Genomic DNA, 16424 nt, shown 5'->3' with positions numbered 1-16424 from the left:
CTACAGTTGTGTATATATATAAATCCTCCCTTGTTTATATCTCACAAAGGTATGGCTCACCTTATTACCATTTGTTCAATTTTTAGAGGTTGAGGAAGATGTTAACTTGTTGCATTGATAAATTTAAAAAAAACTTTTGATGGGATATTGAGCTGGTTCAAAAATAATGAGCTTTGGAAGGAAGAAATTACTTGCAGATCAGATTAGCATCTTACTTACACACACGTGCAGAGTCTAAATGAATGCACACCAGATCAGGGATTAATTTCTCCACATGTCAAATTTTGCTTCGTCCATTGGGTAACATGGACTCCAAGCTGAAATGTTCTAATCAAAATATGCTGGTAATATAAAAAGGATATGTGTACCTAATTTTGCATGACTTATTTTTGTAATAAATATCATAATTTTTGGATCCAGCATCTGGAATTTTACTGTCTATTTCCTGGACCTTGATACTCCATGTTTGCATAGAAATATAGTGTAGTCACTCTTGTCAAATTTAGTCCATTTTTCTCTCATCAAAATTATCATTTTCAGATTCTTTTAATCAATTAATACAGAAAATATGGAGGAGGAGAAATGGTACTTGAACCTGGAAACCTCTGTTAGTCTTATTTATATTCTGGTAGCACCCACGCTCACCAGTTATGCATTTCACTGTATGCAGGCTGTGCATTGTATCTGAATGGATCTCCATTGAAGTAGACTAAATTATCATAGACATAAATGTTATTCTGTTCCAAAGAATTTACAGTTTAGGCCTCATAGGGGGATCAAAGATGTAATACACTAATCTTGTTAATTAAGTATGGATTGGATGAATGAACTATAAGGTGGATAAAAAGCTGGCTAGATCATCTGGCTCAACGGGTGGTGATCAACAGCTCGATGTCTAGTTGGCAGCCAGTAACAAGTGGAGTGCCCCAGTCCTGGGGCCGGTTTTGTTCAACATCTTAATTAATGATCTGGAGGATGGAGTGGATTGCATCCTCAGCAAGTTTGCAGATGACAAATAAGATGGGGGTAGTGGTAGATACTCTGAACGGTAGGGATAGGATACAGAGTGGCCTAGACAGTTTGGAAGATTGGGCCAAAAGAAAGCTGATAAGGTTCAACAAGGACTACTGCAGAGTTGTGCACTTAGGACAGAAGAATCCCATCCACTGCTACAGATTGGGATCCTATTGCTCTGCAGCAGTTCTGCAGAAAAGGCCCTGGGGATTATACTGGACAAGAAGCTGGCTATGAGTCAACAGTGTGCACTTATTGCCAAGAAGGCTAACAGCATGTTGGGCTGCCTTAGTAGGAGCATTGCCAGCAGATGTAGGGAAGTGATTATTCCCCTCTATTCGGCATTGGTGAGACCTCATCTGGAGTATTGTCCAGTTTTGGGCCCCCCACTACAGGAAGGATGTGGATAAATTGGAGAGAGTCAAGCGGAGGGCAACAGAAATGATTAGGAGGCTGGAGCACATGATTTAGGAGGAGAGGCTAAGGGAACTAGGCTTATTTAGTCTGAAGAAGAGAAGAATGAGAGGGGAATTGATAGTGGCCTTCAACTACCTGAAGGGGAGTTCCAGGGAGGATGGAGCAATGCTGTTCTTAATGTGGCAGAGCACAGAACAAGGACCAATGGTCTCAAGTTGCAGTGTGGGAGGTCTAGGTTGAATATTAAGTAATCCTTTTTCACTCGGAGAGTGGTGAAGCACTGGAATTACCTGGGGAGGTGGTGGAAATCTCCATCCTTAGAGGTTTTTAAGGCCTGGCTTGACAAAGCTCTGGCTGGGATGATATAGTTGGGGTTGGCCCTCCTTTGAGCAGGGAGTTGGACTAGATGACCTCCTGAGGTCCCTTTGAACCCTAATACTCTATGATTCTATGTTTGGATGGCTTTCTTCCTCTTCTTGCCTGTGTCTTAAAAAAACTTTAATGTTGTAAGTATTTAAAGAAAACAAATTCTACTACTTAAGTATGAAAGGAGGGCTTGAATTAATGAACATTTACCCAATATACCATTTTCAATTTCTTTATTTTAGGCTGTATGTATCTCCAAGAAAATCCACTGAAGGTCAAAAAACAGAGTCCCCTCTAAAATGGTGCCGACAGGTGTTGGATAACCCAAGTCCTGAGACAGAAGTAGCCTGCCGAACCCTTATAAATAGACTTGACCAAGGTATGTAAATTAAATATGTCTTGAATAATTTGATGTACATACATTATTACTGAAGTAGTAATTGAACTAGAAATAAAATATAATATATTGCAGGCTTAAAGTAAATAAAGAGCATAATCAAATAATATATATATCCAGGAGCATTTCTGGAGCCATGTTTGTCGCTATGTAAAACTTCTGTGTTTTCTTAAGAAAGATACCCATAAACCAAATAATGGGATCAGAATCAAGAGATGTCTCTGCAAATTGGATATGGATTAAAAACATTAGATATGGATTAAAAGCAATAGATCAAGCAAACTTAGCTTTGACTCTGATAATTAAAACTTTCTGCATTCATTTTGTGAAGTTAAAATACATTAACACTAATGCAGGCACTTCTGACGTAGTGCCAAGGAGATAATCTTACTAATTACTAGCTATACATGACTTTTTACACAAATCTCATGTTAAATGTGTAAATCTGAGAATGACTTATTGTTTTCAGACTATCATATTTACAAAAGTTTTAATTTGATCCTTTTTTATATTGAAGACAAAACTTTAAACCTTAGTATTAAAATATGCAGAGCAAAGCACTTTTGGAAAACAAAACTCTTCTGTAGTTTCTCTCCCTGCTAGATTTTTTTAGTAATTCTGTTGTTCCTCTTCTTCCTGTAGTGATTCTCCCATGCATTATTTCTAGACATGGTTATACAAGGTTAGTGCAAAAATTTAGTTGTGCTGCATGAAAACGTCTGATCTTCTATGTTTGCTCGCTTCTAAGAACAATATAAATTTTTAACATTACCCAAATATATACTCCATGATGACCATTTCACCTACAGTACTGCAGCAAAGCTTTCTGCTTCAGTGCTTTAATTGGTAGTTTGTAGTTAGTTGGCTCAGGAAGGAACTGAAGCACAAAATGTTATGGAACATTCGCTTTCCATGGTCACATGGTGCCTTCTGAGCCAGTATCTGATTTTTTTTTTATGCAGTTTGAGCCGGAACTGACCATTCAGTGTTGCAAGTTGCTCTTTGCTGAAGCATAAACATTCTTTTTTAAAATAGCTTTGAAACAATAGATACACAATTAACTTCACTGTGACATTGATAACTTTGTACTTGTGTATTTCCCCATTACACCAGCTAGTATTGAAGTTTCAGGTACAAGTGAATATACTGGTAGAGCTCTCATCCATCCTTCCTCTGACCTCTTTTCTCCACAATCCTGGAGCTACAAAGTAATGTTGGTAATCTTGAGTTAATTGAATCTTTTTTATTCTAATCCTCACTGTTGTGTGTGTGTGTGTGTGTGTGTGTCTTTCTGTATTTTTTATCTACACTACTATTTTCTAATAGTAACAGTTATGATTGCTGCTGTCAAAAAGCTTGCTAGCTCCCACTGCAGCATCTTTCTGTGACCAGCTATTAGGGTACAGGAAAGTGTGATTCATGCTGTATTATCTCTGATGTCTGGCCAGACTCATGAGACGTCCCTCCTAAACTCAAGTCCTGTGCTTGGCAGAATGTGGTGCTGTCCAGAGAGTTACTGGGATAGCAATGTCTGGGAGAACAGCCATATGACAGTCAGTTGACCGTCCTAGCTACTGGAAAAATAATTTTCATATAAATCTGACATTACTGTCTGCACTAAGTTTGAAATGGACAACATTCTCTTCTGTGTGAATATTGTAACATTTGCCTTGATTTAGCCAATAAATACTACTTCAGCTGTGTGCACCTAGGCCCTTAATAGGAAAGGGTATTTTTATTTTATTTATGTGCTGACAGTATGTTCAGCAAGGTACAGTATCCAATTTACTTTGAGTCAGGCCTTAGGATAGGATGGTGTATGACAGTTGAGTGTAGGTTCTCTTTCTAATTTATCCATTAAAGTGCTCTTTTGTGATGAGCTCCTCTCTGATTAGTCTTTGTACCACCCCCATTTCATTTTAATTACAGCATCATATACCTGTCTTTAATCTTCATTGTTTTGTTTACTCTTTCTGGGATGTGAGTTTTGCACATGAGATGTCTTAAATACATATTTCAAAATATGGGATATGTTGTTCACTATTAACCTGCTTTGTTAGAAGTCTTGAGCCAAAGTTATAGCAAAATGTCTTAATACTTGAATGTTAATATTAAGAGTAAAAATGCATTCAGATAAGCACATTGCTTTGGAAAGATCGATGAAGTTATTTTCAATATCAGTTAAATTCTGCATCACATTTTCATTGTTCTATTTCAAAATTGTAAAGTCCTTTTTGAAGACCAAGGCTGAGATTCTCCCCTCCACCCATGCTCCCCCAAGCTATTGAGCTTTGAAAAATCTCAGCCTTGGTGACGAAGCTGCTCTTGGGATACTAAACTGAATATACAAGGTAAGGGATTGGCAGGTGTGTGTGTGGCAGAGTAGAGGAAGAAATACTGTGTGGCTTCTCACTTATTGTTATGAGTAGTTAATTCATGATGGATAGATAGTTCTAAATGGTGATGATAATGCCTGATCCTGTTTGATTTACTGCTTTTTTCTCCCCAACCCCATTAATTTTTAAAGCTTATTTGGTGACATATATGGCTTTCTTGTATTTTCCTTCTAGCCGGTAGATGGAAAAACCTGTATTGCAGTCCATTGGCATCACCAAGTGCATATAACTTGAATACAGAGACAAGCTCCTGTAGCAATGCACTAAACTCTCCTGGGCATCTCAAATCAACTAACAAACCACTACTAACCTGTGGCAGCTCAGGTATGGCATGTCAATAATGCAGAGTGAAACACTTAAAACAATGCAAGGAGGATTGTTGTGGGCTTTTATGTGGGAGGAGTAGGAATAGGTATTTTGGGGTGCAAGGAAAAAGGGAATACAATGGCTATACTTTAATTTGATTTATATTTCTAGCCTCAGCTATGCATGAAGCGATTGGGAATCTTTTGAAGTCATAACTTGACTATGGAAGGAGCCTCCTTGCATCCTGAATGTCTTGTGATAATTGAATATATTTATTTTTATAAATATATATATTTTTAAAATGCATTCATTTGTACTAACTTCAGGCATTACAAAAATATGAAACAGCAGTTTATGTTCAAACAAAACAAAGAAGCATTGCTCCTTAAACAGCCCAGTATAAAACAATAAAGGCTTAACCATACAAAAAATCCTCGAAGTTACTTGGTGATATTGGGTAAAAATTTTAAAAGTGCCTATGGGACTTCGGAGCTTAAGTCTCTCTGAAAGTTAATGGGACATAAGCTCCTAAGTGAATTAGGTCCTTTTGAAAATTATACTAGTTGTCTCTAAACACCAAACTCTTTGCAGTTCCCCCTTTCAGAGAGAGACAGAGAGAGTGAAATAAATTAAACCTGAAATAGGAAAATCTGATGGAAAACTTTTGCTTGACTTGTTGGAATAAGATTTGTATTACTTTTAAATTAGAAGATGACCAAGACCTCCACCAGGAATAACATACATATATGTATATAAAACTCATGTTTTCATCAGAATATCTGTCTTCATTGGAATTTAGGACCAAATTTTTAATTTGTGTCAAATGATTAAACTTCTAATCTGCCTTTGAATGCAAATGGTCTGCTCTCAATGAAATTTGTACACAGATTTTTTCAAGGGCAGCATTTAGCCCTCTTGATGCAGCCCATGCGTAGTTTCCTGTGGTAGCAATGCTCTGTCTTTGATTTCCTATTAAAGACATTTCCCTTGTTTCACTTTTGTGTAGACTTGCTGCATCCTGATTTGCGTGTTCAAAAAATATTGCATGTTTAACAAAGTCTGGCGTGAAACTTGAAGTCACATGAATATTTTAAAAACCTGTCTTGCATGCAGATTTTTTAAAATATGCAGGTATGCTTTTGAGATAAGTTGCTTTTTTTCCCTCTGATTTTTAGATTTAGCAGAACATTGTTTTTGGAAGTACTGAATCACTTGGACACACTCTTTTGACTGTTTAAATTCTGTAGGTTGATTTTTATAGGACAGGATCTCCTTTGTAGTTGCAGTGTATTAGGAGCTGAATTAGTTATTAATTTGTTTAATATGGGACTGGTTCAATAGGACTGTCTTCCTTAGTTTATTGGTTCAAATTGGGAACCCAGATCTATTAGTGGGCGAGTCTACACTTAAAAAACTGCACTGGCGCAGCTGCACCGATGTAGCGGTTTAATGAAGACACTCTAAGCTGACAGGGGAGAGCTCTCCCATTAGCGTATTTAATCCACCTGCCTGAGAGGCAGTAGGTATGTCAGCAGGAGAAGCTCTCCCGCCAACATAATGTGGTCTGCACGGGGGGTTAGGTTGGTATAACTACATTGCTGAGGAGTGTAGATTTTTCACACTCCTGAGTGTCATAGTTATACTGATATAGGTCTGTAGTGTAGACCAGACATCAATTATTTTTTAACTGATAATTGTTCAGTGATATAAGAAAATGGGAAGTATCAGTGCAGTTTCTAGGAATAGTTGTCCGGATCACAAACCCACCACCATTGCCTTTCCATTAAAATTGTCAAAAGGGTGCCGAATGTAAAGCAGCACAGAATGGGTATAAAGACTGAATTGCCCCCACTACTGCAGTGGTGATGCATAGAAGTTTGCACTGCTGTTCATAATGCACCTATTCTGTGGGTCCCAATGCCACCCCCCATTGTTATGTAAAACTTACATGAGTACTAAAGAATCTTTAATGGAAGTTGTCAACTAAGTTAGGCCTAATTTTTTGATTTCTAAGAAATAAAAATTCCCAATTGTCTGACACTTCTATCATGAAAGCTAATGTATTGAAAATTGTGTGTTGTGAAACTGAATAGTGTGTTTCATTGTCCAAGACGAGCTTGTTTTTTGCATTTCAAATAGCATAAATGATTTTAAAATATCTTAATAAAAATAAACTTGTTTTTAAAAAAAACTGAGTTCTAATGTTAAGGATTTGGTATTGGAAGTAAGGAAACTTCTTAAACTTTAGATCGACAGTGCTGCTAAAATTTAAGTAAACTAAACTAGTGTGCCTACAAACACTGATTGAAAGTAGTAATTGGTAAATAACATTTTTTTTATCACTTTTGTTTACAAAGAACCAATAAACAGTTGTTGAAGATAACATCTTCCTGGAACTGTGTGGTGCACACCGAGGCATATTATATTAAATTTTGAAAACAAATCACTTAATGTTTTTATATGTAGCATTTGCGTTACGGTTTAAAAAACTTGATGTCATGATCAGACCAATATAGTAGGACAAAGAGAAATTATTCTTTCTTACTATTTTGGGCCCTAGTCCTACAGACATTTATGCAAACACTTTTTTGAATGAATTTACTAACATACTTAAAACTAAATGTTTGAAGGATTGTCGCAGTGACGGGAGGAGGTTTTATAAGATATGTAGTGGTAATCGAAGCTTCCAAATAGTTGTGATTAAAAGTAGTCAGTGGTAATTTGTTTGACCAGACTGGTGTTTTTAAATAGTGATGTTTTTATTGTGATAAATCTTTTAAACAGTATATCTTTAATTCCCATAGCAGTGACCTATTTTTTGTTCCAGAAAACACTTCACATCCTTCCAGGAGAAATGGGTTGTTATTTATACAATAAGATCTGCATCTGATAACTTTTATGTAAAAGACATTTTATTTTTGAGATATGCCAGGTGACACTGTCATATTAAGAGTATTCTGATTAACTGATATAGTTTATGGTTAAGCATGAATGTTACCATAATGCTTTCTGCAATGGTTTTGACTTTGACAATCCAAGACTTTTTCCTGGTCCAATGGGAAATTCCTTCAATACAAATCTTGAACTATCAAGCTAATTTATAAACATCAGAAAAATGAGATCTTTGTTTGCCTTTTGGTCAGGAGTGGGTGTTACCAGATTTGCCCGTCACCTTGAGGTATACTCATTTATTAGGGCTACCTTCCTGGAAGGGGGGGGAGTGATTCTAGGGGTGTGATTCTATTAATGTACTGCTTGTGTTACTTGTGTGTTCATATGGCTACAAGTCCCCTCCCAATGGAGCTATCCTGCAGGACCTAAGGTTTTCAGGGCTGGGTTCCTCCAGCCCCAGATTCAAATAAACCCCCCACAGATACACACATTCCAGATTAACTGAGTGTGTCTGAGCGGACTGGGCTATCAGCACTCTCAGCTAATCCCTTATGTGTCCCTAAACTCAGCAGGCTGGGTGACACAGCACTTTCACACAGCACACCCTTATATGCCCCTTTGTAATGCACCAGAATAGAGCACACTTCTTGAGCAGGCTGGGTCCAAACAGCACTTTCAGCTGCCCCCCTTATATGCCCCTGGACTCCATAGGCTAGGCAGAGCAGCACTTTTCAGCTGCCTCTCCCCTCACTCTACAATTATTCTAGCAGTAACTCCCTTGATGAGCAAACCCCATAGGATTTTTGGGCACTCCAGGGATCTTTGGCTTAGGTAAAAGAAGCATTCCTGCAGAGTGAGATAGGAAGTTGAGAGAGAGATTTGCAACCAGCTTGATTATAACAATTAGTTTATTGCTAGGTATATAAAACTATTATACTAATAGTAATACCATACAAGTAGAGAAAAACAATCAAACACTTACAATACTACACAATTACAGTTGGGATATTGGAGAAAGCTATCCTAGATTTGATTACAAAAGTAGAAAGTTATACCTGGGGAGAGGGGGGGGGGAGAGAGAGGGGGGGGGGAGAGAGAGAGAGTGTGTGTGTGTGTGTGTGTGTGTGTGTGTGTGTGTGGTGGAAGAAGGAGAGGGTGTCTCACCACTCCGTGCAGCTCAAAGGTTCCCAGGAGACAGGCTGTTCGGCTTAGGGTCTCGAGCGCTTCAGACAGGCAGGGTCCCCAAACACGATCAGTCAGGAAGAGGGGAAGTTCCAGTGGAACTGATGCAGAATTTGGATCCAGGCATCAGAACAGGGGTTTGAACTTTGGTAGGTGTTTTTGTAGACACCAGGTTTGTTTATGGGTAAACAATGTCTCAAGGAAGTATCCCAGAGTGGTTTTCTTTATTCTGGACAAAAGGAGCTGATAATTCCTGGCTATGGGCAGTGTTCCTTGAGGGAGCTCACAATGCAACCAGGATTCAGTGTTTTACATATCAATAACTAGAATGCTCTGATAACTGCGGAGCTGGATGTGTACAGGTGTGAGTTCATTTACATCAAGAGCAGAGATCTCCCATCATGCAGTGCGTCCCTGCTTTGGCAATCCCAGAGTTCAGTTAGGTCCCTGCTTTGGAGGTTGCTTCTCCATACGCTATGCTAATTCTTGTTCCATCTTCGATGTAGATGAAGCTAGGGGAGATGTATCACCCTTGTTGGGAGGGTTTTAGGTGTCTTTCCCTGCCTTTTCATATTGAGATGCCTTTGGTTTCTGGTTCAAGCAGGCTTTGGTTTCTGCTTCAAGCAGGGGTTGGGGGGCGGGGAGGATTCAGGTGAGCCAGAGAGAGTAGGGGTTTTGCGCCCTGGTAACCCAAGAACACAGAGCTGCCAGATAACATGGGGGTTGTAACAATTATGCTACAGTATTTTGGAGCAGCTCTCAGTGGTTGACAGATGACAAAAGAGTTTCACTAGATGCCCAGAAGGGTCAGCAGGACTTGAGGCGAGTGAACAAGGTTGTGATAGAGCGGGAACTTTTAGTTAGTGAGAGATTTTTTTTGTTCTTGCACAGTTGTCATCTCTTGCCAGACAGTTGGAGGATGTTTGTGAGGACTGGAAACCAAGGCAGCAGAGTGTACTTCAGAGTGGCGCAGTTATAAGTGTCATAGCTGCATTTAGCTGGGTGTTGAAAAGGTCTGTGTGGGAGCATCTTCCCCAAACGGGTGTGCGGTACTCAAGGGTTGTCATTCATAGCGTTTGAGAGTCACAACCCCAACTAAAATCTGCTAGTATTTTGTGTGTTAATGTGACTCTTTATTAATTCAGATATTGTTGATAGGTAAGGCTGAGATAGAGGATGACTCTAGATAACGGGGATTAGGATTGTGGACGATTGTCCTGCCCCAAAAATTTACATTCAGCACCTTTTAGCTTCAGAATTGTTGAGATGAAAATCTGACAACACCGTATTTGATGGATTGGGTTTGAGCGGCCAATACCAAAATATAGTTTTCCATTCTCTTCAGATCAGTGTTAAGGGTGTCTTCCACTTTCTTGAGTGTTGTGGCCTGCGTTGTGTGTGCCAGGTCATCAGCATAAATGAACTTGCAGCATGTCATTTCAGACACATCCCTTATATGTAAGTTAAAAAGGGGTGGTGCTAGTACTGATCCCTGTGGGAGGTCATTGTGCAAACTCCACTTTTGGCTACCCTGACTTCCGAGATGGACACACAACATTCTGTCCATGAGTCAAAATGTCTGGCCGTGTTGAAGCAGGTGGATATCTTCAGCAATAGGCCCTTATACCAGATGGTATCGTTGGCTGATGAGAAGATGATAAAAGCTGCAACCGTTTTAAACTTTGGCTGGTAGCCGACCTCAGTGAGTGCAGTCAATGCGCAGGCGTGTGGTCACAGCAACTTTGCCCTGTTCTGGGCAATTGTGGTCTCCAGAATGGGGGTCAACCTTGCCAGGGTAACCTGCTCCAGTAATTTGTGTTGTATAAAAGAAATAGATTTGGAGATAGCTTTTTGGAGTCATCTGGCAGCTTTCTAGGTTTTAAAATGATGATGACCATTGATTATCTCAATGTAAACTTCTGGATATTCTACACATCTCATCTGTCTAAAAAATAACACTTCCGATAAATGGTGCACTGATGGAACCAGCCAAGGACATATGGCAGACTCCAGCAACTATACCGCCCACCTGTAAGAGAGTGGATAAAAAGTACTCATCCCCTCAAAGGAAATGGATTTTTTATTTTCTCGTCCTGCACATGTTTGAACTTCCGGTCCTTGATCAAGAATGAGACTATATGGGTAATGATGAACAACAGTGACTGTATGCTTTATATAAACCAATAGGGAGGGGCATGGCTGCACTCCCTATATACTGAAGCCATGAAACTATGGAATTGGTGCATTAAGCATAATGTGAGCATATCAGCATCGTATCTCCTAGATAGGGAGGTGTTAGTACCGTTATACAAGGCGCTGGTGAGACCTCATCTGGAATAATGTGTGCAGTTCTGGTCCCCCATGTTTAAGAAAGATGAATTCAAACTGGAACACGTGCAGAGAAGGGCTACTGGGATGATCCACAGAATGGAAAACTTACCTTATGAGAGGAGACTCAAAGAGCTTGGCTTGTTTAGCCTACCCAAAAGAAGGTTGAGGGGAGGTATGATTGCTCTCTATAGATACATCAGAGGGCTAAATACCAGGGAGGGAGTGGAATTATTGAAGTTCAGCACCAATGTGGACACAAGAACTAATGGATATAAACTGGCCATCGTGAAGTTTAGACTTGAAATTAGATGCAGATTTCTAACCACCAGAGGAGTGAAGTTCTGGAACAGCCTTCCAAGTAGTGGGGGCAAAAAACCTAGTTGGCTTCAAAACTGAGCTTGATAAATTTAGGGAAGGGATGGTATGTTGGGACAGCCTAGTTTGGCAATTAACTGATCTTTGACTATTGGTAGTAGATATGCCAATGGTGTGTGAAGGGATGTTAGATGATGTTGGTTCTGAGTTATTACAGAGAATTCTTTCTTGGGTGTCTGGCTGGTGAGTTTTGCCCACATGCTCAGGGTTTAACTGGTCACCATATTTGGGGTCAGGAAGGAATTTTTCCCCAGAGCAGATTGGAAAAGGCTCTGGAGTTTTTCCGCCTTCCTCTGTAGCATGGCTTGCTTGCTGGTGGATTCTCTGTATCTTAAAGTCTTTAAACCATGATTTGAGGACCTTAATAACTCAGTCATAGGTTAGAGGTTTATTACAGAAGTGAATAGGTGAGTTTCTGTGACCTGCATTGTGTAGGGGGTCCTACTGGATGATCATATTGGTCCCTTCTGACCTTAGAGTCTGAGTCTATTGCCAAAACACTACAGTGGATATGCTGAGCAGAGAAATTTTTAAGGTTCACAAGTGGGAACTAAATGTCATCATCCTACAAAACATATTCAAACGTTGGAGTCACCCATGTATTGACCTCTTCGCAACATCCCAGAACCACAAATGCCTGCAATTCTGCTTGAGGGCAGGGTTGGGATACCAATCCATGTGAGACACCTTCCTCCTCAAGTGGGATGCAGCTCTATGTTTCCCCCAACTCCCAACGTGTTGAGGGTTATGCACAAAATACATACAGACTAGGCCAAAGTCATATTGATAGTCCCAATGTGGCCCAGACAGACTTGGTACTCGTACCGGTTGTGGATGGCCATATGCACACTGCAAATACTCCCACTTCTGCCGAGTCTTCTATTGCAGGATGCCAGACAGGTCTACCACCCAAACCTGGAGAGGCTTCACCTGAGAGTATGGTACCTATATGATTCCATCATGATGAACTAACCTGCTCGGAACAGGTGAAAGATGTTACTGAACCGCAGAAGGATAACCATGCGTAATACTTATCTGCGTAAATGGAAGAGCTTCATAGACTCATAGAATATTAGGATTGGAAGGGACCTCAGGAGGTCATCTAGTCCAACTCCCTGGTCAAAGCAACATATAGTGTCAAAATAAACAAACCAGGGCCATTTCTGCCCCTTTATCCTTGATATTGGAATACATACTAGGACTAAAGACATCTGGACTATCGCTTAGCTCAGTCAAGGCACATCTTGCTGCTATCACCATTTTCCTTCACACGGTTGACAGTATATCCATCTTTACCCAGCTGATTATCAAATGTTTCCTTAAGGGTATCAGAAATGTTTACCCCACAGTATACATATCCATTCCACCTTGGGATTTGAATTTAGTACTACCCTGCCGCCCTGGACCGCCATTCAAACCTTCTGCAACATGCTCTCTGACACACCTATTGATGAAGGTGGTGGTGTTAGGAGCCATTACATCAGCTCTCCTGGCACACCAACCCTACACCATCCTTTTTTAAGGACAAGGTCATCCTAAGACCTCACCCACAATTTCTCCCCAAGGTACTCTCATTCCACATAAACCAACCAATCCATCTTCCCTAAACTGCATGGGAATACACAAGATGTGGTACTACATATTCTTGATGTCAGATGCACCTTACTGTTCTACCTTGACAGAAGTAAGCCCTTCAGAAAATCACTAGACTTTTCATTTCCACTGTGGAAGATTCTAAGGGTTCCAGTATTTCCAAACAGACTATCTAAATGGATTTCCGGGTGCATCCACCTCTGCTACCAACAGAAGAACCTGCAACCCCCATTGGGGATCCAAACTCACTCTACCAGATCCCTTTCAACTTCAGTACCCTTCCTAAGCAACATACTGGTCATGGACATATGCCGAGCAGCCACTTGGTCTTCTGTGCACACGTTCACAAAGCATTATGCAATCGACCAGGGCTCAAGGTTGCATGCATTTCTAGGCCTTAGTGTTATCTTCACTTACACACACAACTCCGAAGCTCCTTCTCTCCAACGAGTGGCATTGCTCAACAGTCACTTGAGGTGGAGAACCCACAGGGACACTCCTTGAAGAAGAAGAGAAGGTTACTCACCCTGTTCAGTAAATGAGGGTCTTCAAAATGTGTGTCCCTGTGGCTGTTTCACTACCCACCTGCATCCCCTCTACTTCAGAATTGAATTTCCAGACTAGTAGAGAAGGAGCTCAGATCACATGCGCTAGATAGGTGCTGACATCAGTGCTAGACAGCGATAGTGCATGCATAACCCAGATGAGCACTGCTGCTGAAACTCTGTGATCGAAGGTGTAGGGGTGCACGTTCACCTGAAGTGAGCACCCACAAGGACACCCGTCTCAAAGAACCTCGGTTATTGCATTGTCTCTTCTGTGAATGGTGTGGTCATCTAGTTGTGCCCTAGATATTTAAGGAAGTCTTGAAGGATACCATCAATGCCAGATGCTTTTCCTGCTTTAGTAGCAGAGAGGGCAGTGTCAATCTCAGCTCTTGTTCAGGGTTGACAGAAAGTCATGCACAAGATTCCTTGAGAGCTGTTTTTCACCTTTTTGTTTGTTGGCTTACAATCATCTTTGAGTTTCTTAGAAGGTTGGCAATGCTATTAGCACTAACTTGAAGTGTTGTGTGTATGATGATGCCACTCCACCTAGACACCACAAAGGGCCCATGTTTTACAGCTTGATTGCATAAAGTCTATGGCCTCCCCCATTTCTGTCCATCATTGTAATCTTGTAGATGCCAGTGATTCCAGGAGAGCAGTGGCTGAGTCTGTCGGGATGAACTCCTGGTATACTGCATGCTGAAATATTTTGTTGCCATTCTGGAGAAAATTCCTTCGTATTTCTTCACCACCACCTTCTTTATTATTTGTATTATCCTAGCACCTAGAAGTCTCTTCATCCCATATCCTTTTTATCAGGACACTTTCAGAGAATTCAAGAATGGTACAGAAACTAACTTTTTAAATGGCTCGTAGTAAATAAAAATCTTTCTACAGTGGATCATCCCTTCACTCCACACTAAAATTATTTGTTATCTCAGGCCTGGTCTACACTGTAAAGTTAGATCAATGTAAGGCAGCTTAGGTCAATGTAATTCTGTAAGCGTCTACACTAAAATGTAGCTCTCACCAATGTAACTTGCCCACTACACCAACTTAATACCTCCACAAGAGGTTAGGTTGATGTAATTAGGTTGACGCATTGTCAATGTGGATGCTGCATTGCTTAAATCAATTGTTGCTGCCTTTCAGAAGCCATCCCACAATGCCCCACGCCGATAGTTAAATTGGTGCAAGCTCTCGTAATGAGGACATGCACCACCGATACAAGCAGCATAGTGTGGACATGCAAAAGTGATTTAATTACTGTGGTGGTTATATGTCAAAATAACTTAATTTTGTAGTGTAAACTTGCCCTCAGTTAACATCTGTTGTGGAATACCAGTGCTGAAACAGAAGTATGGTAATGCTTTTATTTTAATAAATCTCTGGTCAACAGGATTTCTAAAGACTAGTGCATCGTCAATAACTAATGCAAAGTTAAATCCCTGTAGTCCTTTCTCAGAACAGGCTTTGCATATAGGACACCCACAGTTTATTGCTGGCTATGGGCCAGTCCAGAATAGTTCAGTTTTGACCTCTTTGAGTGGAAGGTAGGCCTTTTGAAAGAACATGTGCATTGGAAAAATAGCACTTACATCCTGCCAGCTTGCTACTTTTGCTTAGCTACTGGAAATATCTTTGATATTTCTGAAAAAATGAGGACAAATAGGAAAAGGTCATTGTACTGAAAGTGTCTGTTTTAAAGATACAGAACTTCTGTTTTAGTACTTATATGGCTCCTCCTACCATAGGAAGTCTTTAATGTAGTTATCCTCCGAAAATGCCTGTGACGTTGGGAAGTGCAATTATCGCTGTTTTACAGATGGGAAATTGAGGCACAGAGAGACAAAGTGACCTATGCAAGGTCACACAGGAAGTTTGTGGTGGAGCAAGGAATGAACTCAGGTCTCCCAAGTCCCAGGCTAATGCCCTAGACCCTGGGACCACCTTTTTCTTTCAAAATGTTGCTCACCCCAAAGGGAGCATCTAGATGGAAATGACATGGAGACCCTGCTACAATTACCTTAAGTTTTGTTACATTAGGAAATTAACCATTGCTTTACATAGTTATTCAGTGATGTTTCCTACTGAATTGGCATTGAAAATTGTTTTTCCTACTCTAGACTAGCACTTAAACAGTTTTCACTGCCAGTGGGGGGAAACTGTTGCTGAAAATTACTTTTAGTCACAGTTCAATTTTCTAGAGTAGAAAAGGTTTTCAAGGAATTTTAATCATAGCTACTAAAACTATATGAGCTGAGGTAAATGAGAGGCTGCAAATAGTGTCCTATATACAATCGGTGCATTGGAAGCCTCATAATAGAATTTTAATCCAATCTTCACTTGTCTGGCAACAGTTCTGGAGGTCAGGACCTTTTGGTTTTGTTTCCCCTTTATAGCTGATGACCTCTAATCCCTAACTCGGAGTAGGAAGCTGCACTCTTCATTCTACTTTAAATGTTAGTGTTGTCAACTCCTATAAGACAGGCACAGAATCCTGTAAGCATGTATTTGCACTTTCTTAGGGTGGTTCTCTCTTGCTGGTTTGCTTTCTCAGTCCAAATCATTATATAAGAGCAGTTATTAGTAATTTGGAATTCATTT

General features: G+C 40.2%; 1 protein-coding gene across 5 annotated transcripts in view; it reads left to right on the top strand.

The window, feature by feature from the left end:
* Nucleotides 1–16424, top strand: part of LOC137153351 (SLAIN motif-containing protein-like) — a 54053-nt gene that overhangs the window by 18721 nt on the left and 18908 nt on the right. For 3 of the 5 annotated variants that reach the window (XM_067548569.1, XM_067548567.1, XM_067548568.1), the window contains exons 3-4: nucleotides 2040–2176; nucleotides 4765–4914. In XM_067548569.1, coding sequence (XP_067404670.1) covers nucleotides 2040–2176; nucleotides 4765–4914 — 287 coding nt within the window. The remainder of the gene's footprint in view (nucleotides 1–2039; nucleotides 2177–4764; nucleotides 4915–16424) is intronic. The other 2 variants (XM_067548572.1, XM_067548570.1) reach the window with 1 other exon arrangement.

Source organism: Emydura macquarii, unplaced genomic scaffold, assembly GCF_026122565.2.
Source record: "Emydura macquarii macquarii isolate MOO-44397 ecotype Brisbane River unplaced genomic scaffold, CSIRO-AGI_Emac_v2 contig_1253, whole genome shotgun sequence".
Classification (NCBI taxonomy): Eukaryota; Metazoa; Chordata; order Testudines; family Chelidae; genus Emydura; species Emydura macquarii.
Note: the sequence above shows the minus strand (reverse complement) of the source record. Positions and strands in the feature narration are given on the sequence as shown.